The sequence below is a fragment of the Motacilla alba genome, chromosome Z (assembly GCF_015832195.1).
Source record: "Motacilla alba alba isolate MOTALB_02 chromosome Z, Motacilla_alba_V1.0_pri, whole genome shotgun sequence".
In the NCBI taxonomy this organism is placed as follows: Eukaryota; Metazoa; Chordata; class Aves; order Passeriformes; family Motacillidae; genus Motacilla; species Motacilla alba.
Window position 1 is genome coordinate 22,172,266 of NC_052046.1, and position 23,890 is coordinate 22,196,155.

The 23,890-nt window shown below is 43.3% G+C and overlaps 3 protein-coding genes across 4 annotated transcripts; all 3 read left to right on the forward strand.

Annotated features, from left to right (window-relative positions):
• The first annotated feature begins 932 nt into the window (after positions 1-932).
• CCNB1 (cyclin B1) lies at positions 933-3,719 on the forward strand. Its single transcript, XM_038124356.1, is given in 3 exon segments — positions 933-1,200; positions 1,783-2,082; positions 2,085-3,719. Coding segments are annotated over 3 exon segments (633 nt in total). The 3' UTR covers positions 2,150-3,719.
• A 4,975-nt stretch (positions 3,720-8,694) lies between these two features.
• CENPH (centromere protein H) lies at positions 8,695-16,056 on the forward strand. The gene is made up of 9 exons (XM_038125540.1): positions 8,695-8,876; positions 8,969-9,024; positions 10,246-10,294; positions 10,661-10,735; positions 11,440-11,496; positions 12,351-12,414; positions 12,695-12,746; positions 13,908-14,068; positions 15,219-16,056. The coding sequence occupies exons 1-9, from the start codon at positions 8,746-8,748 to the stop codon at positions 15,309-15,311; spliced, it is 738 nt and encodes a 245-aa protein (XP_037981468.1). The 5' UTR covers positions 8,695-8,745; the 3' UTR covers positions 15,312-16,056.
• A 104-nt stretch (positions 16,057-16,160) lies between these two features.
• On the forward strand, positions 16,161-23,453 carry MRPS36 (mitochondrial ribosomal protein S36). Of its 2 annotated transcripts, none has more exons than XM_038125538.1 (4): positions 16,161-16,263; positions 17,324-17,387; positions 21,625-21,848; positions 23,163-23,453. In XM_038125538.1, exons 1-4 carry the CDS (start codon positions 16,225-16,227, stop codon positions 23,178-23,180), a joined length of 345 nt encoding a protein of 114 aa, XP_037981466.1. In that variant the 5' UTR covers positions 16,161-16,224; the 3' UTR covers positions 23,181-23,453. The 2 variants fall into 2 exon arrangements, with proteins under 2 accessions (XP_037981466.1, XP_037981467.1); XM_038125539.1 differs by having other exon boundaries at positions 16,170-16,263; positions 21,646-21,848.
• The last annotated feature ends 437 nt before the right edge of the window (positions 23,454-23,890 follow it).

Genomic DNA, 23,890 nt, shown 5'->3' on the forward strand with positions numbered 1-23,890 from the left:
AGGGAGGCACCTGCGCGGCCCTTCGTGTCCTGCTCGCTCCTTCCCTTCCCCTCCCTTCATCTTGGCGGGCAGTGCGGGGTACAGCCCGGGGGCAGGGAGGGCGATGGGTGTGCGTCCGTTTGTCTTTCTCTGGGACAGCCCTTTGGTTCCCTCACTCTGCTCCCCTTCAGCCCTGTAGTGCGAAGGAAGCAGACGTGAAGCCACTCAGCTTCGCGTCTACGGCACTTCCGCTCCGAAGCCGTGCGGAACTCTTGCCCCGGCTCCGTTCCTCCAGCCCGCCGACGTTGCCTGCAGGGCTGCCCCGATTCCCCCGTTCCAGTGGCCCGGGGGCGCGGCGTGCAGCGCACACCCACACGCGCCGTCCCTCTCACCGCCCTTCTCTTGCCCTCCCCTGCAGTCCCGCTCCGCAGCCGATCCCTCGAAAGAGAAGAGCGCGCCGCCGGTCCCCAAGAAAGGGACGGCGACCGCCCCCACGATGGGGGGACATCGGAACTGCATGGCTGAGCCGAATGCGCCCAGCCGCCAAGAAGTCGCCAAGTTGAAGGGAGACCAAGGGCAGCCAAGTGTCAAGTAGGTCGCCGCCCCGGGGAGGATGGTTAGATGGTTACCAGAAGGCTTTCGCCACGGAAAACGTGCCACCGCCAACGCCGGAGTCCCAGCCTAAATTCCAGTCCCAGTCCCACCGCCGATACCAGTCCCAGTCTCCTTGTACTGTGTGCCCCTGCCCCAGCCCAGTGCTTTGCTGACGCTGCGGCAGAGCCGTGCCTTTCTCTAGTGCTCTGAAATAGGGGTCATGAGCCCCTGCAGTGCTCCATGCTGCAGGACTGCAGCTTGGCCCACACTGGGCTGTGGAGAGAGGTGCTGTCAGCACTGATTTTCTGAATTTCATTGTAGTCAGAGCATCAGTCTCCAAACCCCATGGAAATACATGAATGTCATCCAACAGAAGACACATATTATGTCAGGCTTTTTCTAATGTCTTGCTTGAGTCTGAAGACCCAGACATGGACAATAGTAATGACCCCACCCTGTGCAGCAACTATGTGAAGGACATCTACAACTATCTGAGACACCTGGAGGCTGGGAGGCATCTAACAACATTTGCAGTAAACTGTCCTTGTAGGTGTGGTTTGTCTTGGAGTTGGGATTCACTTTCACTGATGATTTCTCCAAAGGCATTAGTAAGCCTCCTTCAACTTTAAAATACAGGATTGAACTCAGCCGGTAATATGAAGAGATGCTGGTTGTTAGACCAATCAACTACTAATACTATTAGTGTGCTCTTTCTAGCCCATGTCTAGTGAGCAAGGAAACCTTGCGCCCTGTGGGTTATATCTGTACCAAACTTCTGGATAAGGACAGAAGAAGAGGAAATGGCCACAAGCTGTGCCAGAGGAGGTCCAGGTTGGACATGAAAAATTTCTTTATTGAAAGAGTGTTCAGATACTGGAATGGGCTGCCCAGGGAAGTGGGAAAGTCACTCTCCAGAAGTGTTCAAGAAGTGACTGGATGTGTCAGTTGACAAAGGGCTTTTACCCTAGGCTAAAGCATGAATCCTGGTCAGTAACACCCTACATGGTTGGACATACCCTTAACAATACAGATGACCAACAAAGCACATTCGATTCTCAATTGCATGTACCACAAAAAGCTCTTGGCTATCAATAGTGAGTTGATGTATCAAAACTGCTTATTTCTCTCCCTGATTTGAGCTCAAGGCCTTCTAACACCCCTGCAGGTGCCAGTAGAGGTAACAGAGGATGTGTAGTTGTTCTGTGCAAGTGCATATGAACATCCTGCCATATAACAAATGTTACGCTGACTACCTTCAAAACCTGTGTTGTGAACCAAATCATTTAGTAAATCTCTACTGCTTCTTTCTACCAGACAATGCTGTTTCCAAGGTGAAGTTGCAGCTGGCTGGTGTCATTGCTATGTACATTGCCACCAAATATGAGGAGATTCTTCACCCTTATATTGGAAACTTTAGCTATGCAGCTGACCACACCTGCTCAAAGGTCTGTATCCACCACATGGAGATGAAGATTCTGAAAGCCCTGGACTTCTCTCTGGGTTGCCCTCTCAGCAGTGCCTAAGAAGAGCTTCAAAGATTGCAGAAGTGTTGAGAACAGGTGTTACTGTAAATTGAATCTGGAAAAGGCAATACTTATCTGTGGCAACTTGTAAAAATGGCTCAAAATTTTTGAGTACTGCAGTTGAGCCTGGCTGAGACCTGTCTTCCATGTAGAAATGAGTTTTATTTATCTGTTCCTGTGACATGAGCCTAACATACCAAAATGCAGTGTTAAAATGCATGCCTGATTGTGAGGAGCCAATATAGTTTTGGTTTCCCTCAACAATGGCTGTCAGAGGCATGTGGAGGAGGGGTGCACATGGGCCACGTGTGGGACGCAACTCAAAGAAGCCTTGTCTCCAGGAGGACTTTGCTGGGCAATACCTCACATGGGACAGGTGGTAGGAGACGCTGAACTCCCCAGAGGGACTTCTCCAATCAGATGGTGAAACGTTGGACTGGGCCAATGGTCTCCTGAGAGCAGACAGCCTTTGGGAAGAGCCAGTGGCATAAAAAGTAACTGTGTCACAATTGCCCTGGGCTTTTTGAGACTTGCTCTTTAAGTGTGGGTTTTTGGCTTGGGGCTTTTTTGAGACCCTGCTTTTGCATTTGAGGCTTGATGATTAGAGGGGCTTTTTGAATCTTATTTTTGTGCTTTGGCTCCAGCCTGCTGAGGTTTGCTTCTTTGCTTCTTGCCCTGGCCCTAGCCTGTTTTTACCCATTTTTTCTTTTTTTTTTTTTTTTTTTTTAACTGAGTGAACTAGGTTGGAAAAGACCTTTGAGATCAATTAGTTTAACCTATGAACTATGAACCTATGACCTAACCTAACACCTCCTCATCAACTAAACCATGGCACTGAGTGCCACATCCAGTCTTTTTTTAAACATGTCCAGGGACTGTGACTCTACCATCTTCCTTGGTGGGCAGCCAATTCCAGTGCCCAATCACTCTTCCAGTGAAGAATTTTTTTCTGACATCTAATCTAAACTTTCCCTGGCACAGCTTAAGGCTGTGTCCTCTAGTTCTGTCAATGCTTGCCTGGAGAAGAGACTGACTCCCACCTGACTACAACCAGGTAGTTGTAGAGCGCGATAAGGTCTCCCCTAAGCTTCCTTTTCCCAGGCTAAACAACCCCAGCTCCCTCATCTATTCTTCATAGGGCTTATGTTTCAAGCCCTTCATCAGCCTTGTTGCCGTTCTCTCTATGTGTTCAAGTGTCCCAAAAGCCTTCCTAAATTGAGGGGGCAGAACTGCACACAGTACTCAAAAGTGCAGCTGTTCAGTTGGCTGTCAACCATAACCCCCAGGTCCCTTTCTGCCTGGCCGCTGTCCAGCCACTCTGTTCCCAGCCTGTAGCACTGCAGGGGATTGCTGTGGCCAAAGTGTAAGACTCAGCACTTGGTCTTGTTAAACCTCATGTTGTTGCACTTGGCCCATTGATCCAGCCTGTCCAGGTCCCTTTGCAGAGCCCTCCTACCTCCCAACAGATTGGCATGTGATCCCAGCTTGTGTCACCTGCAGCTTTACTGCTGTTGGACTCAGTCCCCTCATCCACGTCATTAGTGAAGATATTAAATAGGACTGACCCCAACACAGACCCCTGAGGGACACCACTGGCTGTCAGCTGGATGCAGCACTGTTCACCACCACTCTCTGGGCCTGGCCATCCAGCCAGTTCTGAACCCAGCAAAGAGTGCTCCTGTCCAAGCCATTGGATGCCGGCTGGAGTGTGCTGTGGGAGACAGTGTCAAAGGCCTTGCCAAAGTGTGGGAACCCAGGACACCTCTCTGGGTGCCCTGGATGGCCAGAGCCACTGGCAGGGGGCTCTGAGACCCTGGCATGCAGCCAAAGACACACGTGGGGTTTTGATCTTAGCCCGTAGAGCAACTTACTAACTCTGTATGAAGAATTACAAGCCACACACACAAGTTAGGTATCGTAGTAGAAGTAGTCACGAAGTGAAAGGAAGGATTTTTGAGTGCTGTACAGGGGGGTTTTAAGCCTTGTATGCAGGGGTCCAAGTTTTGTACATGGGGGTCAGGAGGTCTACAATGGAGGGATTTGGGTGTGCCCTGTCCTCCTTCTTTCTCCTTCCTAGCCTCCATGTCTTTGGTGATGTTGGCACTCACAGATTGGATTAGTGTAGAAAGTCACCATTCAATATAGATAGTAGGCATTGGGGAAAAAGTATAAACATGTAACACGTAATATATGATATAAAAGATGGCACCAGCCCCCTGGGAGGGCAGTGTGCCTTTGTCCAACCTGCTGAACGGGCCACAGCAGTTCAGGAAAAGAATCTTTTAGATAACCAACAATAAACAATCTTGAGACCGGACAACAGAGGACTACTGAGTCTTTCTTTGAAGGCACGGGTTGGAGGAGAGACTTTTCCATCTTTCAGGGTCACCCCAATCCGGGGGTGAAACCCCACACTGAAGTCTAAATAGACAACATCCACAGCCTTTCCTGCATCCACCCAGTGGGTCACCTGGCCATAAAAGGAGACCAGGTTGGTCAAACTTGTAAACCCATGCTGGCTGGGTCTGATACCCTGGCCATCCTGTAGGTGCTGTGTGATGACACTCAATATAAACTGTTCCATAATTTTGCCAGGCACCAAGGTCAGGCTGACTAGCTTGGAGTCACCTGGATCCTCCTTTGTACCCTTTTTGTGAAGGGGCTCCCATTGGCCAGCTTCCAGTCCTCTGGAACCTCACCAATGAGGCAGGACCGTTGGTAAATGATGGAGAGCGGCTTTGCAAGCTCATCTTCTAGCTCCCTCATCACCCTGGGATGGATCCCATCTGGTCCCATGGATTTATGAGGACTTAAATGGTTCAGCAGGTCTTCTTCCTCCTGGATTACACAGGGGCTGTTCTGCTCCCTGACACCATCTACAAGCTCAGGAGAATAGTTGTCCTGAGGACAACCTGTCTTTCTGCTGAAAACTGAGACAAAGAAGGTGCTAAGCACCTCTGCCTTTTCCTCATCTTTAGTTACCAAATTGACTCCCTCATCTAATAGAGAATGGAGGTTGTCCTTGCTCTCCTTTTGCCATTAATGTATTTCTAAAAATAATTTATATTGTCCTTTAGAGAAGTGGCCAGATTGAGTTCTAACTGGGCTTTTGCCCCTCTAATTTTTTTTCCTACATGACCTAGCAACTCCCTTAAGCATTTCCTGAGATACCTGACCCTCCTTCCAATGATGATACACCCTCTTTTTTTTCAAAAAAAGAAAAGTTCCTTCAAAAGCTCCTTGCCCATCCAGGCCAGTCATTTTCCTCATCGGCTCATCTTTCGGCACATAGGGACAGCCTGCTCCTGTGCCCTCAAGATTTCTGTTTTGAAGCATGCCCATCCTTCCTGGACTCCTTTGTTTTGAAGGACTGCTTCCAAGGTACTCTTTGAATAAGTCTCTTGAATAGGCCAAAGTCTGCCCTCCAGAAGTCCAGCATGGAAGTTTTATTGATGCCCCTCTTTGTTTCACCAAATATTGAAAACGCTATAATTTCATGATCACTGTGCCCCAACCACCATCTCCCACCTGCCCTTCTCTGTTTGCAAACAGCAGGTCTAGCATTGTCCCTCTCCTGGTGGACTCATTCACCAGCTGTGACAAGAAGTTGTCCTCCATGCGCTCCAAGAACCTCCTAGAACTGCCTCTTCTCTGCTATGTTGAGTTGCCAGCAATGTCTGGCAGGTTAAAGTCACCTACAAGAACAAGGGCTGCTGATCCTGAAACATCCTCCAGCTGCTTGTAGAATAAGTTATCTACCTCTTCACCCTAGCTGGGTGATCTATAACAGACTCCCACCAGGAGTTCCAGCCTTGTTTGCCATCCCCTGATTGTTTGCCCTGGCCCCAGCCTGCCTTTTGGCTCTCATTTCCTCACTGGCTCTTGTGCACCTTTGTGTCTGTTCTGCCTCCCTGTGCCCCTGCCTAAGCCACCTGCTGGCCTCTGATCCAGCCCACTGCTGTGATTCTACTGCAACCCTGTCCAGGCTTCTGGGCCTCCACCTGAGTGCCCCCTCACCTCATGTCCAGTCGCCCGTGAAGCAGTGTGCACACCCCCCACCTCGTGGATGCACTCCCCAACCTCCAGTGGCATCTTTCTCACTCTCTCTCTTCCTCCCCCCCGCCCCCACCATTTTTCCTCCTTTTGCTCTATCTTGTCTAGCCCTCTTTAGTAGAGTATATAACAGAAGTGTTCTGTGACTAAGGCACTTGAATTTCAACCCTGTACTCTGAAAGAGTTCTCTAAGGAAGTATTTCTTACTGTTTAACTAAACCAAGGTTTGACAGGTTCCTCTTGCCCTGGAGATAGCCAATATTCAACTCTGACTTAATGCAGGTAAAACTGAACATTCTGGCTAAGTACCTGATGGAGCTATGCATTGTGAATTATGACATGGTTCATGTCCCTCCATCCATGATTGCAGCAGCTGCCTTCTCTTTGTCTCTGAAACTCTTTGATGGATGCATGATCATAAGTTGTGCTTGTCAGGCCACCTGCTACTTTGTGACTCAGTGTGCCTGTGCAGCAGCTTAAAAGGTGCGCGCTTCCTCCATTCCTCACAGTACTTCACCATGTTCTTGTATCCCTGTGGACCACTAAAAGGGGACAGTAGTAGGGCCTTTTAAAACCTTCCACTGTGAGACAAGAGACCATAATTGTCCAAGCAAAATTGAAAATGAAAAACCCAGTGTACTTGGATTATTCTAATGGGCTTATGTAATGGATTCTCTTCCTTTCAGTTACCACTTCTGCAATGCTACACATTTTATACTGAGAGTGACATTCTTTCAGTTATACGGCATATGTCAAAGAATGTAATCAATGTGAATCAGTGTGCTGCCAAGCAAAAGGTAAGAATCTTAGGGTGCAGGGGTGTGGGGGGAATATGTGTGGTTATGTGTCGCTACATGGCACATAGAGGCTGGTTTAGTTGAGTCACTGCAGACAGACTTACATAAGATCTGCTCACTTCTGAGCTGAAGATCTTTATCTTGCTTAGGTGGCTTGGACCATCCATGAACAGAGTTTGTGTACTAGGATGGGCCTGGCTTGATCACCAAGCATTAAGTGAGCTGAAATATTGAACAGGACAAACAGGATATTAAACAGGATAAAATCTACCTTATTTCTCTGCAGGCAGTTACGAAGAAATATGCCACTGCTGCCAGAATGATTTCTGCTGTTATACTTCCTTTTTATATATTCATTGCTCAGTAGATTATTGTTTTACATAATTCCTAGCTAGCCCCAGTACTTCACCTCACCTTTTCCCTACCCGGATTAGCAGAAAGACAAAACACATTCCAGAGGTTCCAAACCCCAGGGGTTCAAGGCCCCTATCCTATCTTGGTTCTTCCTGGGAGCCAAGGTTGAAACCAGCTCTTTGAGACACATTTTCAAAAGCAAAGTTTAGCTCCTATCTAAGAGCAGAGGGTGGGAGAGGATTCAGAGATGATTGAACAGGTGGGAATTACTTCATCACTTGTGCATCTAATTGAGAATTCTTGTCAATTATGTTAATTTGCTAAACTTATAAAACTGTATTCACCCCATGGCGGGGAGGGGGGCATTTTTCCATATCTTCCCCTGGAGGCCTCCAATAAAGACCAACCTTTATATTATCTCCCATACTAATATTGTCTCAAAAGTATGTTGTTTCATTTCTAGGTCTTGAAGGAATCACCCGCACCACCAACACCAAGACCAAGATAAGCACCATTGAACAGTTGTGCTCTCCCATTGTATGGGATCTGGCTAAAAATTTTAAACTTCTATACGAATTTAAGCAGAATGCTGCTCACTGTATATACAAAGTACCGTATTTGTATTAAACTTATTAAAGCTGTTGCAATTTTTGTTTAGCTGGGGTTTTTTTTCGGTAGCAAGGGCAGCACAGTTACTTTCCTTCTGCAGCTGAGGCATCTCCCTGGAGCCTGTGACCAGTGCGGAGAGCTTGGGGGAGCTCAGGCCAGCTCAGGTGCCATGGCTGGTCACGCAGGGTGTGTATGGACAGCAGCATTGGCATGAGCTCTGCTAGTTTGGTGGTGGAGCGTCTGCCAGATTAGACCTGGGAGCAGCAGAGAAAGCAGCTGTGTGAGGTAGATATCTGCTCAGCCTGGTGGCAGAGCTCAAAGAGGAAGGAAATTTCTGAGGATTCTAGGACACTGACTGGTGGAGCTGTAATGTACCCTCTCCCTTAGACAATTACAGAGGCTGTCCAAGGTAGTCAGACATTGGAACAAGCTGCCAAGAGTCAGCATCCCTGGGCATGTTCAAAAATGTGTGAATATGACACTTGAGGTCACGGTTTAATGGTGAACAGGGATCACTGTGCTGGCTTGATAGCTGCACTTGCTCTTAAACCTAATTAAGTCAGGGTCCATGCAGCAGCTCTTTTCACTGAGTGTTTACTTTTTGCAGTCAATTTTTTACTTCCGTTAGTAGCTTGCACCTATTGCTTCTATCTCCACGCCACTACTAGGTCAGAGGGAAGGACTATCGCGCTTTACCTCCGTCAACGTTATTTTCTCTTTTTCCCTCCCGTACGGGACCAGGGCCACTGAGGGCTGGGCCACCCCGCCCCGCCGCTACTCTGCGCAGGCGCGGGCCGCGCGGGCCGCCGGGAGCCGCGCCTTTTGAAGGTGCAGTCATGGCTGCGCTGAGCCGGGACTCGGCCCCGGCCCCGGCCCCGGCCCGAGAACTGGAGCCGACTCCGGCCCCGGCGTGGTCCCAGGGCGGCGACGGAGGCTCGGGCGACGTGGGTGTCCCCACTCTGCTGCAGTTAGTGCCGGCGGGACGGGAGGGGGAGCAGCCCAGGGGTGGGATGAAGGGATGCGTACCGTCTGACCGTTGTCGCTTTACTCCCGCCGCAGCCTGAGGAACCAACTGAAGGCGCAGCTCATGGAGTACAACACGGCTATTCTTGCCAGTAAGTATATCCCTCCTCGCAGTGGGATGTTGTACTAACAAAGAATGGGATGTGGCATTTATATTTATATTTTTATATATAAATATATATTTACATAGTTTTTTAATATGTTCTTTAATTGTTTATCAAAAGTGCTCCTTATGGTAATGATGGGTTTTTTTCCCTGACTGTACATTTTAACACATTTTCTAGGCAGCTTTTGATACATATTTGAATGTTTGCAAAGATGCCATATAGCTGCTGCCCACTGCCGTTTCCTTCCTTTTCTGGGTTTGAACTTTAGGCTCCTCTGATGTGTAGTGATGGTTTTCAGAAATCTGGTCACTGGGGCTGAAAAAGTTTGCCAAAAGTTTGCCAAAGTTTTGGCAGCAATACTGATTTAAGGTGTTTCCATTACCTGTCAAGTCACGAGATGATTTGGGTTGGAAGGGACATTAAACACACCTGGTTCCAAACCCTCCACCATGCACAGCCACTTCCACTAGATCATCTTGCTCAGAGGCCTATTCAACCTGACAACCTGATCTTGAACACTCCCAGGGATGAGGCACCCACCGCTTCTCTGGGCATTCTCTCTACCAGTGCCTCATCACCCCACAGTATTATCTAATCTAAACCTACCATCTTTCAAATACAGACTACATACCCTAGTAAAAAGTTCTTCTCCAGCTCTCTTGTAAGCTTCATTCAGGGACTGGAAGAACTCAGCAAGGTCACTGTACTCCTTCTCCAAGCTGAACAACCATTCTCTCAGCCTTTTCCTCATAGGAGAGGTGCTCCAGCCCTCTGATCATCTTCATTGCCCTCCTCTGGACCTTCTCTAACAGATCCATGTCCTTCTTATGTTGGGAATCCCAGGCCTGGATGCAGCACCCCAGGTGGAGTCTGCCAAGAACTGAGTAGAGGGGCAGAATCACCAGCTGGCCACATTTTTGATACAGCCCAGGGTGCAGTTGGGTACATGCTCTTCTACTGAACTATCCAGTGGCATATATAGAGCAATGTCATGAACCAGCTCTAGCTCATCTAAAAAATGCTAAATTAATTATTTCTCTGATACAGTTGATTGATAACACAGCCTCATTAACAGTAAAAGATAATAAAGCTTTGAGATAGAAGTAAGAAATAACTCGTTCACACAAAAATGCTAATTCTTTATGCTCTATAGATTGTATTTAAAAGTCTCTGTTGTGCTTGTTTTAGCAACATTCTCTTTTGCAGGCCAGGAAAATTTCCTTGATCATGGAATTGAAGAAAACTTTATCCAGAGGTATGTCACTGGATAACTTCAAAATTCTCTTCTAGTTATTCCTTCTTAGTGAATTCCTGGATTTTACAATCAGTACTTCAGAGAAGATTGGTGAAAGTAATGGAAACTAAGAGGAACTGTGGGGAAGAAATGCTTTATTCATCGTCCCAATGTACTTCTGTATCTGGTGTGGCTTTTAAATTTGCAGTCCTTTACATGATGGCTAGAATTCACTAATGCTGAATTACTCCTGGCCCTAATGATTTGTGGCTCACATGAAAAATTCTTACATTAGATATGTAGGAAGCAAGTTAAAATGTGACACTGCTTTTAAACTGTGTTATCTTCACACTCAGTTAGTTTGTCTAATTGCTTTTTGTCTTTCAGTGCCACACAAGATTTGGAAAGAGAGCTAGAGGAAGCAAAAGTCTCTTTCCAGAACAAGACGTTGGCCTTGCAAAGGTAGAATTTTCTTCACCCTTTATTTGGAGCTTTTCTCTGTGTGTATGCATACATAGATGCATATATACATAGGTCTGATTAAAACAGGATTTTAAAGTGATATGGGAGATGGGGGAAATTTTAAGTACCATAGGATAATAGGAATGCAGATGGATATGCTGTAGAAAACAAAACAAACAAATAAACAAAAAAAGCCCACCAAAACAAAAAACAGGTTGAAATGTGTACACCCATAAGTTCGTTTACAGTTGGGAAAGAGTGACTGTACAGATCAGTAAGCATATTTCTTGGCAATATTTTCCAAATGCCTATGAGAAGATGGAAGTTGATAATGTTAGACATCCCATGTGTTTCATGGCTGTTTATTTGAATTCACACATTTGCCCAGCTTCCTTTCTGCAGACTCTGGGATTAATGGTGTCCAAATATGTTGGTTAAAAGAGAAAAAGGAGTTGCCAGTCTCACAAATAATCATTGATATGTCTTTCCTGTCCTGAGAGTTAAGCCCCATTATTTAAGAAGTGTGGTATTTAAAAGGTACTGAGTATTTTGTTTATATAATTCCAATGTGAAAGTGGACGAAAGTAGAATCCTGGAAATTATGTTCTTATATTACTTAGTTAAATCTGCTTCTCTTTGTTTCCTGCTTCTCTCAGTTTCTTATGAGTTCTCATCAGTCATATGCTATTTCTTGCAATATGCAGGACCCAAATTATGGATGCCCTGAGAAACAAATTGAAACAAGATGATGAGGACTCACGGTAAGGTGTTCTTGGGAGTCAGACAGCTAGAAAGAAATGGACTTCGCACAATATATTGTGACACATTTCTAGATTATTTCATTTTAGCTCTTGTGAAAGCAAGCTACCTTTTTCTAGATTTGACAGAATTATATACTGTCTACCTTCTAGCTAGAATCAGCATGATCAGACTTCATACACCCATGTTAGATTTGCAGTTGGGCTCTGAATTTACCCACCTTTGATTACAGAGATCATAACTCTTGATTCACTAGTGAGAACTGCTTGTAGCCATGAGAGCCTGAATTACCTGCATTTATGATAGCTGAGCACATTACAGGCTTGTAACATGGCCTTGCCTCTGCTTTGCTGCCTTTATTAATTAACTATGTAGGAGCAAAATGTCTTTGAAATAGAACTGAAAGCTTAAAAATTTTTAAAAGTAGCTTTTTGTTGCCTGCCCATTTTTAATGGCTGGATGCATATGAAGTGTAATATGAGAAGTTTAATTTCTGTCAGAAATACAGCTAAGAGATTGCATCTCCTTGATTTAGGAGCTTTAATTCATAGCCATTTCCAGATGACTAGGCTTTCTTGTTGCCATCCAAACTCTGTGATGTAAAATGTTGGACAGACTTAAATGAAATTTGAGGGAAGTAACGGAACTCTTTGGCCTCTACAATGACACTGAGTATATTAACTGTAAAAAGAAGTGATATTGTAAGTGTAAGTGCAAAAAGAAGTGACACATAAAACTAATTTACTATTAGGAGAAATCAGAAATTCTTTATTTAAATTAAATAAAGTTGGTTAAAACATTTATGATATTGACTTATATTAGTGGTCTTAAGGTATGCAACTGTTTCCTTCCTTAGTCTGATCCTGGAAACAATGAAACACATAGTACTGCTCAGCGGGACAATAATTGACTATCAGCAGGTGAGTGGCAGTTGTATCTTCTGTTACTGTTGTGCAGGTTAACCAACTTCAGCATGGGCAGGAGTGCACTTTGAAAGCAACATGACTGCATAAGTCATTCAAAGCTAAATATGTGGTGACATCGGTGCAGTTCCTACTGCTGTCAAAATTAAGGATTACTTAAAGTGATCATGTAAGTAAGTCTGGTTTAGAGTTTCCCTTAGCTATTTTGGGGGATTGTATTAGCATCTTTCAGTATTTTTGAAGACAAGAGTCTGGAAAATACTTTTTTTCCTTACAGCAAGTACACCAGAAGGAGCAGCAGCTGATTGACATTAAAAGGAAAAGACTCTGTAAGTGTGTTATCTGTATTGACTTTGGTTTGTATTTTAATGTAGAGTTCATATAGTTCATATTTTAAAGTTATTCTTGTAGCAACATTAATTTACATGGGAAGTAACAAAACTCAACACAGTTATAAAACTTGTTAAAAGAGTAGAAAGTAGTGTAGAAATGAGCTGGTGCGTTCCCTACTTGTGAGACTGACACATTAGAATGAGGGATGCAAGACAACACTCAAAAACAATGTGGCAGCATTTTATTATTTCAGGTAAGCTCCTCAGAAAGTTACAGATTGTTTAGTTATTTAAATCAGCCGTACAGCACCTAAAAGATACTTTTTTGTCCTACTGCACATTTATGAGGTATTTGCAGAATAGAGAGGGAATTTATTTAGAAAGAAGTATGTGTGTGTATATATATATATATATATATATATATATATATGTGACATCAATATTCAGAACTTCATATGGTAAATGTGTTCCTTGAATGCTCTTTCTTTCGTGACCAGGTTTTCCCCCAATTTTAACAATTATTGTTTGATTTCACGCATAGAGAGTTGTGTATATGTTGACAGTAAGGAACAAACACAGTGAAATAACTGTTCACATGGGAAAAATGAACATACTGATATCTTTGCAAATTAAGGAAGGAATGCTCTGCCAGCATTCTTTCAACATATGAACTGCCCCTAAACACTTTTAATCAGTCTAGTTTTTAACCTGGTTTCCTATAAAAATAGTAATATTCACTGGTCATGTTCATGTACTCCTTGTATGACTTTGGAATTTGGTTTCAGTGAAATCCAAAAAAGGAGTAAGGGTCTTTAAAGTTATAAAAAAGTCCTGTAAAAGTTGTGGCACTCAAAAACAGGGTATAGAACAGAGATGCAAATTAGTCCCTGTGTGAGGGAAATGCAGGCAGCATACAATGTACTTTCTGTTTTGCTGTTGGCCAGAGAACCAGTTGATGTAGATTGATAACCAAGTAGCCACAGCATGTGTTGCTTCTTTCATAAAAGAAATACATTGAGGAATATTGGAGGGAAGGAGTGGAGTGTGAAATAAGGGTTATGCACTGGAAGTGCTTTAGGTGGCTGTGAGGAAAAGAGTATATTCATTTCTACTGTACACCTAACTACTTAATGCTTAATTTTCTTAATAATGTAACAGCACTAAAAAAATATGGAGTACAGAAACTACAGCAGATTCCTACCATGAAGAAAAGGCAAAAGGAGAAACAAGCACATGTGAATGTGGCTGAAATGGAGAAGATGCTTGATAAATTAGAACAAGAAAGACAGATGACTACAGTAATTCAAAATGTGTTCCAGGTAATGTTGTGTGGCTTTTAGAACTAAGTTTACAATTTTTGATTACACTCAAGATAATATACTGTATGGCAAATATAACTTAACAACACAAAATTGTTTTCTAAAACCTTTAAGTTGAACAGTGGAAGACCTGTGTATAGATGGAAGATTTCCACTACTTTAATGGCTAAGAGAATGAAATTGTCACAAGCATATTTGCATTATTTTTTTGCAGAGTTTAGAGACAGTCTATCAATCTGTCTTTGTTTCCTTAAAGGTACAAAAATAATGTGTCTTTCTTGAAAAACGTCTGTCACAGTAATGGCTGTATTTCCTTCTACTCTGAGTCAACTCCACACCCTACCAAATAAGTTTCCTCATCTTGTAGTTAGAAAAAATAAACAGGTGTTAATCCCATGTTACCAGGGAGCCTTCATCTGCCCCTTCTGGCCTTCTCTGTTTGTGTCACCCCCTACAATCCTGTGAAAGCCTTGGCCTGGCCACGGCCAGTCTCCAGATTCTTTCAGCAGTGTAGACTTTGCCCTTTTGGTTATCCATGTGTCAGGGGCTGCTAACTAGTCTGTATACATGCAGCAGCTGGCAAGTCACCTGCAATGTGGAGTCATGCAAAGTGAGGGAAAAAACCTTTTGCATTGATAATGTCATTACATCTCAAATTGAGAACGAGAAATTTAACATTGTACTGGGATTTAGATTAAAGTCTAAAACTATCTCCTGGTTTTGTATTCATGAAATTTTCTGAGCCCTAAGTAGAGCAAATCCTCTTTGGTTCAATTTAAATTCCCCTTTTCAATCCAGAATGGCAGGGTGAGAATGTTAATTGTGTTATTTTTTGTTTGAGGCAAACTTTATTTCATATTGTTAAAAATGTTCTCTAGGTTTCTGTGTTTAACATAGAGGTAGTATGCAAGGCCCTCTAGGAAATAATAACGCATGGATTTGGGTGGTCTTTTTTGCCTATATATCAACAACAGGATCTAAAGCAATACTTCCTTTTCTCCTTTTTCCCTCCATCCTGCCTACTTCAAACACTGGTGAATTTCAAGGGCTTTCAAATTAAGCTTATAAAGCATCTTTCTTTGAGATATTTTTACTAGGAATTGTCCTTTACAAGGACTTGTTTTAACCTGTAAATCTTTCTCATTTATAGAACCTCATAATTGGAAGCAGAGTTAACTGGGCAGAAGATCCATCTTTAAAGGAAATTGTTCTACAGCTTGAAAAAAACGTGCATTTTAAGTGAGTCAGGAGATATGGTGTTTATTTTATACAGTGTGTGCATTTTAACTAAACTTCATAAATTATATGTTTCTTAAAAACATACTTCAAGAATTTTTAAATTTGACCTTTCTGGAAGATGTTGTTCTCTCCAGAGAATTAGAATGTGTCAAAGTGGGCAGTACAGCTGATGAAATTAAACTACCTGAAGACTCATTTCTCAGGCTGTCCTGTCTCAAGCACTTATTTTCCTCTGAAAGGCAGCAAGAACACAAGAAAAGTTTCAAGTTTTCATGTAGAAGTGGACTTAAACTGAGGATTTGCTGTACCCCTTTTTCTGGGGACCAGCAGGCCGTAGAGCTCAAGCAGGGTGCATGACCCTGCTCAGTCCCAGCCAAAAGTTCATCAGGAAAATTTATTAGCAAGTGTGGAGGGGATTATTTTTGTTTTTAAGGCATGTATAATCTTAAACACCAGAAATGTTACGCTCTTTTTAGCAGTGACTTTTGTCAGCAGAGGTGACTAGAGTCATCATACTATCGACTGTGCAGCTAAGCAGTGCTTTTATTGCGTATCTTCACTGTCATTTGTGCTTTTTTTAGTTGGTGTTGTTTGTTTGATGTTTGAAGGAAATCGACTCTTGGGGTGCAGCACAGTTTGGGTGTGTAGTACCCCTTGTTATCTTGGCATGTAACTTCACTTTTAACTTGGTGAGTGATCACCAGCTATTTTTTGTAGATGGATACCTTGATCAAATAATAAAACGCTGATTTTCCTGAAAATGTTTTACTTGGTTTGGAGTTTTTTTAACGCAAGGTAAAGCGGCTTGTTTGGCAGACCAGGCCAGCGCTCCGGCCCGCCCCCAGAGACAGGCCCCGCCCACGGCCGGCGATCGTGGCTGTGGGCGGGGCCCGGAGCTGCCCCTCAGGCTCCTCACCATGGGCAGCAAGATGGCGGCTGCTACCAGGGCGGTGCAGGTAAGGGCGGCCCCGGAACGGCGGTGTCTGGGACAGCCGGAGCCCTGGCTCGGGTGGCGGGGCTCGCTTCTGCTGCCACCGCCGAGCAGCAGGTCTGAGGCGGCCGCGGCTTGAGGACACGCCGCCGGGGCGGTCGATGTCCTTGGGGAGAGCTGTGCAGTCGCGCGCACACGGTGTCGCAGGTGCCGGGGGCTGTGATAGCAGCGAGTGCGGAGCTGGCTGGCAGCTCCTTCCTAAGATGGGCCTCTCCAAGGTGAAAGTGCTTTGTACAGGCAGAGCACAGCTCGCGATTCCGTGTGCTGAAGCACTGTGGAACCACGGCATGGTTGGATCGGAAGAGATCTTAAAGGTCACCTAGTTGCAGCACCCCCCCGCCGTGGGCAGGGACAGCTTTATTAGACCAGGTTGCTCAAAGCCCCGTCCAACCTGGTCTTAGGCACTTCCACGGATGGGGCAGCCACAGATGCTCTGGGCAACTTGTGCCAGTGCTTCACCACCCTCAAAATAAAGAATTTCTTCCTAGTCTTCCTAATCTTTCTAATCCAAACCTGCCCTTTGGGTTGTAAGGTTTCCCCAGAGCATTGTTCATGCTGAACAGCCCCAGCTCTCAGCCTGTCCTCAGGAGAGGTGCTTCAGCCCTCTGAACATCTTAATAGCCCTGCTCTGGACTTACTCCAGTCCATGTTTTTGGTTTTTTGGGTTTTTGGTTTTTTTTTTGCTGTAGGGACCCCAGAGCTGGACACAGCGCACTGGGTGGGTTCTCACCAGAGCAGACTACATTGTGGTTGCATTTATGTAATGGCAGTGGCCATTTCTGCACACACATACTGATGTGAAAAGGAAGTCAAAGCCTGTACCTGATCTGGACCTCAGGGTGCAGGACTAGTTTTTAGAGTAAACTTTTTCCTGGGGTAAACTTAGGACTTCAAGAAGCAGTAAGTGTATCAGAGTAGGGTGCAGAGAGCAGCTGTTTAGAGTGTTTGTTTGATACATTGTGAATTTCATTTTATTATTCACAGTAACCTGTGTCTGTTTCTTCCACTACCTGGTCTCCTTCTAGGTAGTCAAGCCACATACTCCATTAATAAAGTTCCCAGACAGAAAAAGTGGTCCCAGACCTAAAAGTAAGTATTTTGGGTATGGATACAGCTTGTGCCACATTTCTTTATTATTTAAGACTGCTTTATTTAAGAACTGGGACCCAGTTTCTCTCTTTCAGCTATGCAGCTAAACTGGAGTGAGGTTTTTGAAACATGCTTGGTTTAGTTTCAAGGCAACTCTTGAACTTTCTCTACAACTTCTTTTCTGTGCAGCTGATAACGTGTGCAGATCTCTATTTTTTTGTCAAGAAAGATTCACAAGGATTTCCAGTGTTTGTGTTCTACTTTATATAAAGTTACATTTTCTCAAATATTAATATTCACTGAAATTACTGTGCCAAATTTAGTTTGAAGCAGCTTTAGTTATTCAGTGATATTTGCATAAATGATGTTGCATTTTCCTCATTTTTTCTTAGTTGAAGTGTGTGATGTATTTTCTGCAGTTTTTTCAAAACATGATTATAGCTGGGAGATCTGGTCCTCTGTACATTTTAAGAAGTGTTTTCTTGTGTTACTAACTAATTATGAGGAAAAAAATATTACATTGCAATCTTTGACATTAACTTTTATGCCTATATTGATATTTATGGTATTCTCAATACTATTAAATTTAAACAGCAGACATATATTAGCAATACATTGATTTAGAAGTCCTTTTGGATCAAAAAGCATCTGAAATAAAAGTAGGAGTTGTCTTTAAAAGCTCTGTTACGTTATTCTCACTTCTTTTGATATTATTCTATGCCCAGTTATCTGTCACAGCATTATCAAGCCCACAGTTTAGTTTAGGTTTAGTTCAACATTTAAAAACCTCCACAGTGCATATAAATGCCTCTTCTGATTTGCCTGTGAACTCTTCAGGAACTATTTTCTGCAATAACTTTCTGTAAAAATTCTGTACATTTTGCACAATTCAGCCAAATGCAGCACCTCTCATGGCAGTGAACTACTTTCTCAAAAGCTTGAAAATGTGTTTCTGACCTCATGTTTATCTCTGTGTCGGAAGATTCTTGTGACTATGTCTTCAAAGTGTGTTAGACTTTTCTACCTTCATCAGGATCTGCCATCTTCTTAGTAAACTGCAGCCTACTTTGTCTTGCTTGAATGCTGTAGCAAAGTCTGCATTTAATTGTACCAGATTGTTGCTCCTACATAGCTAAATGGCTCCTCAGAGCAACTAGGGATGTGAAAGGCCAGCCAAATTCTAGTGGGCCTATTACTACTGCACCATTATGGTCTCAAACAGGGAAGGGAGAGATGTAGTAGGGACTGTAATAGAGCTAAAGCAGCAACAGTAAAATTTTTGATTACTGTACTTCTGGTGTTTTTAATTCGCTAATGAGTCTACTCCAACTACACTTGAGACTGAAACATACAGTAGAGGAAAATAAATCCTTGACAAATCTCTAGACTTTTGTGGTAGGTGAAACAAACATGGAAAAACGGTTTTGTGGTTTTGGGTTTTTTTAATATGTAAGGTGTATTATTTCTTGAAACAAAAATACTTTGCCCTCTGTTCACAATAAAAATGCTGCTTCAGATGGGCCCACTTCTGCCTTGCTCTATTTGGCATCTTCCATTATTTCTCAACCACCTTGGGAGTTTCAGACCCAGTCTTATGACTGACAGCTTCTTAATATGCTTCTCAATGGCAGCTTCATCACAGTGCTGCAGGTGTTTGATTGTTTGTCCCAATCCTGCAACTGCAGCAGACTCATTAAGGCTAAAACTGGCTCCCTCTCTTTTGTGGTCATTGGTCTTGCTGGAGCCAGGAAGGGCAAAGGCAGGCAAAACTGTGGTGTACTAGCTGCTCACATGCTTTCGTATATGCAGTTTTCATGCTGCTAATTTCATAGTTACATAGAGCTTCTGTCCAGCTGTTAGATGTTGCACTTGTCTTGCTCAATTTTCTGGAGCCCTGGGAAGGACTTCTGTGGAAGCATTCAGCTTTCTCAGGTGTTATACCTTTACATATCACAGAATGACTAGGAAGAGACCTTCAAAATCATCGAGTCCAACCCATGCCCAAACACCTCAACTAGACCATGGCACCGAGTGCCACATCCAGTCTTTTCTTAAACACATCCACGGATGGTGACTCCACCACCTCCCTGGGCAGACCATTCCATTGCTTTATCACTCCTTATGTAAAAAACTTTTCCTGATATCCAACCTGTATTTCTCTTTGTGCAACTAAAATTGTGTCCTCTGATTCTGTCAGATTTTGCCTGGACAAAGAGACCAACTCCCACCTGACTACAACCACCTTTCAGGAAGTTGTAGAGAGAGATAAGGTCACCCCTGAGTCTCCTTTTCTCCAGGCTAAACACCCTCAGCTCCCTCAGTCATTCCTCACAGCGCTTGTGTTCCAAGCCCCTCGCCAGCCTTGTGCTCTCCTCTGGACGCGCTCAAGCATCTCAACATCCTTTCCAAACTGAGGGGCCCAGAACTGGACACAGCACTCAAGGTGTTGCCTCACCAGTGCCGAGTACAGGGGAAGGGTGACCTCCCTGCTCCTGCTGGCCACACTGTTCCTGACACCGGCCAGGATGCCACTGGCCTTCTTGGCCACCAGGGCACACTGCTGGCTCGTGTTCAGTCGGCTGTGGACCAGTACCCCAGGGTCCCTTTCTGCCTGGGCACTGTCCAGCCACACTGTCCCCAGCCTATAACATTACAGTGGGTTATTGTGGCCAAAATGCAGGACTCGACAATTGCACTTGTTAAACCTCATCCTGTTGGACTCTGTCCATCCATTCAATCCTTCCAGGTCTCTCTGCAGAGCTCTCCTACCTTCCAACAGATCGACACACACTCCCAGCTCAGTGTCATCTGCAAATTCACTAGTGAAAGACTCAGTACCCTCGTCCATGTCAATAAAGATATTAAACAGAACAGCTCCCAGCACAGACCCCTGAGGGACACCCCTGGTGAGCAGCCACCAGCTGGATGCAGCACCGTTCACCACCACTCTCTGGGCCTGGCCATCCAGCCAGTTCTGAACCCAGCAAAGAGTGCTCCTGTCCAAGCCATGGGCTGCCAGCTTTTCCTGGAGTGTGCTGTGGGAGACAGTGTCAAAGGCCTTGCTGAAGCCTAAATAGATAACATCCACAGTCTTTCCTGCATCCACCAGGTGGGTCACTTGGTCATAAAAGGAGACCAGGTTGGTCAAGCACAACTTGCCCCTTGTAAACCCATGCTGACTGGGTCTGATACCCTGGCCATCCTGTAGGTGCTGTGTGATGACACTCAATATAAACTGTTCCATAACCTTACCTGGTCAGGCTGACCGGCCTATAATTACCAGAATCCTCCTTCATAACCTTTTTATGAATGGCAGTCACACTGGCCAGCTTCCAGTCCTCTGGAACCTCACCAATGAGGCAGGACCGTTGGTAAATGATGGAGAGCAGCTTTGCAAGCTCATCTTCTAGCTCCCTCATCACCCTGGGATGGATCCTATCTCATATGTAAGACAGAGTCCTGAAATGAACATATTGCCATGATCTCTGTCCTACCTAGTGGGGCAATTACATATTTCCGTTGTAAAATCAGCTGTGGTGGCACAGACCTAAGGTTTGGAACGCTGACTCTGACGTTGTCCTTTTGTCATCTCTTCTATCTGCACAATCAAGGCAACTTCTCTAATGTGAATTCCTGAAGCTTAGTTCCTGATCCTCACCTGTGAAGAACTTCATGCATTCCTCAGTCTTTACATTTCATTAACATTGATTGCTGATGCCTGATACTTTGTAGTGATTCTGCACATCATTAACAAAATGTGATAGGATGCCATTTTGTAATATTAAAAATGGGTACAGCCCTGCATTGCATGGTGCAGCCTGTTGTGGTTGTGAGCTTTATCTTTCTGTAAGACTCTAGATCTTTTTCACTTGTCTGTGTTTTCAGTTGCAGTAAATGAAAAGCATCATCTCAGTTATCTTTCTACGTAATTGCCCACACACAAACATTTACATAACTTTATGCTTTTTCTCCAAGTACAGCTTCCCAGTGAAAAAGCCATGGTTAGGGTGTATGTTGATAAATCTTTTGTTTCCACATCAGTGTTTCTGCCATTCAAACTACTGTCAGAATTTTTATATTCTGCACATGATATATTTAACAACAATAAAAGCAGGTTGTGAGAAGTAGAGTGATTTAATTCTTTCAGGTATTTGTTATAATGAATAAGATTTTCAAGCAATGGTAGATTTTATTGGCTGCTTATTAATTTTACTGTCTAGTAATATTTCTGTAAATGGTTTTGAAATCTGGGTTTCAGTACAGGAATCTCTACAAGCAAGTATGCCATCTCTCCTTGCTTCAAAACCACAGGGATCTGTAGGAGGCATATCACCAGCCTCTCAAAATATTTCACATGTTAGTAGAGTACAAGGCACACCAGACACTTCTGAATTAACAAGAACTTTACCTCAGAAATACAGAAGGAAACAAATGTCAGATGAAGAGATTGAATATATTCAAGTAAGTTTTCTTCTTTAGCTAATTTCTATATCTTCTAGCATTGCATTACATAGTAATTCTTTATAAGAGTGTGCCCTGGGCTTTCCTGGTTTTCATATGCAATACCTTCTGTATTCTTAAGAATACAGAAGCAAATCTCACTGTATAGTAGCTCATGGTACCGCTGAGTAGAGAGATTTGGACTTAGAACAGATGTGCAGGTAAGCTGGTGATAGTCACAGCCTGCATTAATTGCCACCACTACCTGTTTTATAACAGCTGTTTAATGTGTAATTTGACTTTGCGGGACAGGATCACAGAAGTCTGTTCTTAGACCAGAAAAGGCTATTACCAGGTGATCAAAGTACAAAATATTTCTCAAATTAGTTTTATATGTTATTTATTAGTAAATTAACTCTTGTATTTCTAGTAGTGGAAACATTTTATTAAACTTGATATAAATATTTTCTGCACTACTTGTAAATATGACATTGTACATGAAAGGCAAGAAAAATCTGCTGCTATTCTGTAACAATTCTCAGTTGTAAAAACTGATGGTTGAAAACGGAGAATGCACGAAATACAAGGAATTTATGAAGTGATGGTGAGTTTGAAATTATAAGATGCTTGCAAAGCTTTGTTAAACAGTAAGGACATATATAGCATAACCATGTTAGTAGAGGAAACCTAGAAATCTTCATATATGCAAGTAGGCTTCATCTATACAGTAGAAATAAAATCAGTTATTTCCCACAGCAATACACTTCTTGACTTTTTGCATAAGTTTGTTTAACAGTGAAGTAAGTTGTAAAATAATTTTTTTAGGAAAATAATGAACTGAATACCTTTCTTAAGGTATTCAGTTCATTATTTTCCCAAAAAAATTCTCATTAAGATTGAGAAATTTTCTCATTCTCATCTTATATTTCCCAAAATAATTTCTCATTAAGATTGTAATGATTCTGCTTGGCTTTGTTTTTACTTTGCACTTCAGAATGTAGGCAGTGAAAGTTATTTTAAAACTTGTGTCTGTTAGCATTGTGTTTGTTGGACATTTTGAAGGTTAAGAGTCAGGTTTCTTCAGAGAAAGAGACATGGAAGCAGCTGTAACTCTTGGTAGCATGTGTTGATTTTTTTGTACTTTCCCTTGAAAAAAAGTAGCCATGACTGGTGGATGCTGATATCTGCTCTTATATAGGTAGAAAAGTCAATATTTAAATCAGAAATTAAAACTAGAACTGTGTCTCTTAGTCTATAACAGTGTAAAAGAGAGTCTGATCTCAGTTTTAAGTTCTATTAGTGGAATATATTTAACTGTATGCTTTTCTTTTACAGCGTGGAGGTCCAGAATAAATGTAGAAGATAGTTTCTTGGCCACTGTTGAAGAATGAGACATTATATTCACAATAAAGGCGTTAAATTAAAATGCCTTAATAATAAAAATTATTATATACTAATAGCTTTAATAAAATCCCATATGACGGGTGAGACGATTGACACAACACACAAGATACTGACTTGTTTGTGACTGAGAAGGATTTTATCTTGATGGCTAATAGCAATTGAATATATATATGATGTCTGCACCATTAAAATATTTTTCTAATTAGCCATATGAAAAGTGAACAGTCTAACAGAGTCATTTTATTTTTCCACTGGTTGAGATCACAAAGTCACAGAATGGATCAGGTTGGAAGGAACCACAGTGGGTCATTTTTTCTGACCTTCCTGCTCAAGCAGGGTCATCCCAGAGCACATGGCACAGGATTGTGTCCAGATGATGCTTGAATATTTCTATTGAGGGAGACTCCACAGCCTCTCTGGGCAATCTGTTCCAGTGCATGGTCACCTGCACAGTAAAGAAGTTCTTCCTCATGTCCAGGCGGAACTTCCTGGGCATCAATATCTGCCCATTGCCTCTTGTACTACTGCTTGGCATCACTAGGAAGAACCTGGTCCTTCTCGGCAATTTCCCTTCAAGTACTGATAGACGTTGATGAGGTCTCCTCTCAGTTCTACTTCCTCGAGGCTGAACGCCCCATCTCTCCCTGCCTTTCCTCATA

What these genes read in the sequence shown, in the direction of transcription:
- MRPS36 (XM_038125538.1), top strand. Translation starts at nt 16,225, where the DNA reads ATGGGCAGCAAGATGGCGGCTGCTACCAGGGCGGTGCAG. An exon ending in CTGCTACCAGGGCGGTGCAG is followed by an intron (nt 16,264 to 17,323) that starts GTAAGGGCGGCC and finishes GTCTCCTTCTAG; the next exon opens with GTAGTCAAGCCACATACTCC. An exon ending in AAGTGGTCCCAGACCTAAAA is followed by an intron (nt 17,388 to 21,624) that starts GTAAGTATTTTG and finishes TTTCTGTAAATG; the next exon opens with GTTTTGAAATCTGGGTTTCA.
- CENPH (XM_038125540.1), top strand. Translation starts at nt 8,746, where the DNA reads ATGGCTGCGCTGAGCCGGGACTCGGCCCCGGCCCCGGCCCCGGCCCGA. An exon ending in AAGACGTTGGCCTTGCAAAG is followed by an intron (nt 10,736 to 11,439) that starts GTAGAATTTTCT and finishes TGCAATATGCAG; the next exon opens with GACCCAAATTATGGATGCCC. An exon ending in CAATAATTGACTATCAGCAG is followed by an intron (nt 12,415 to 12,694) that starts GTGAGTGGCAGT and finishes TTTTCCTTACAG; the next exon opens with CAAGTACACCAGAAGGAGCA.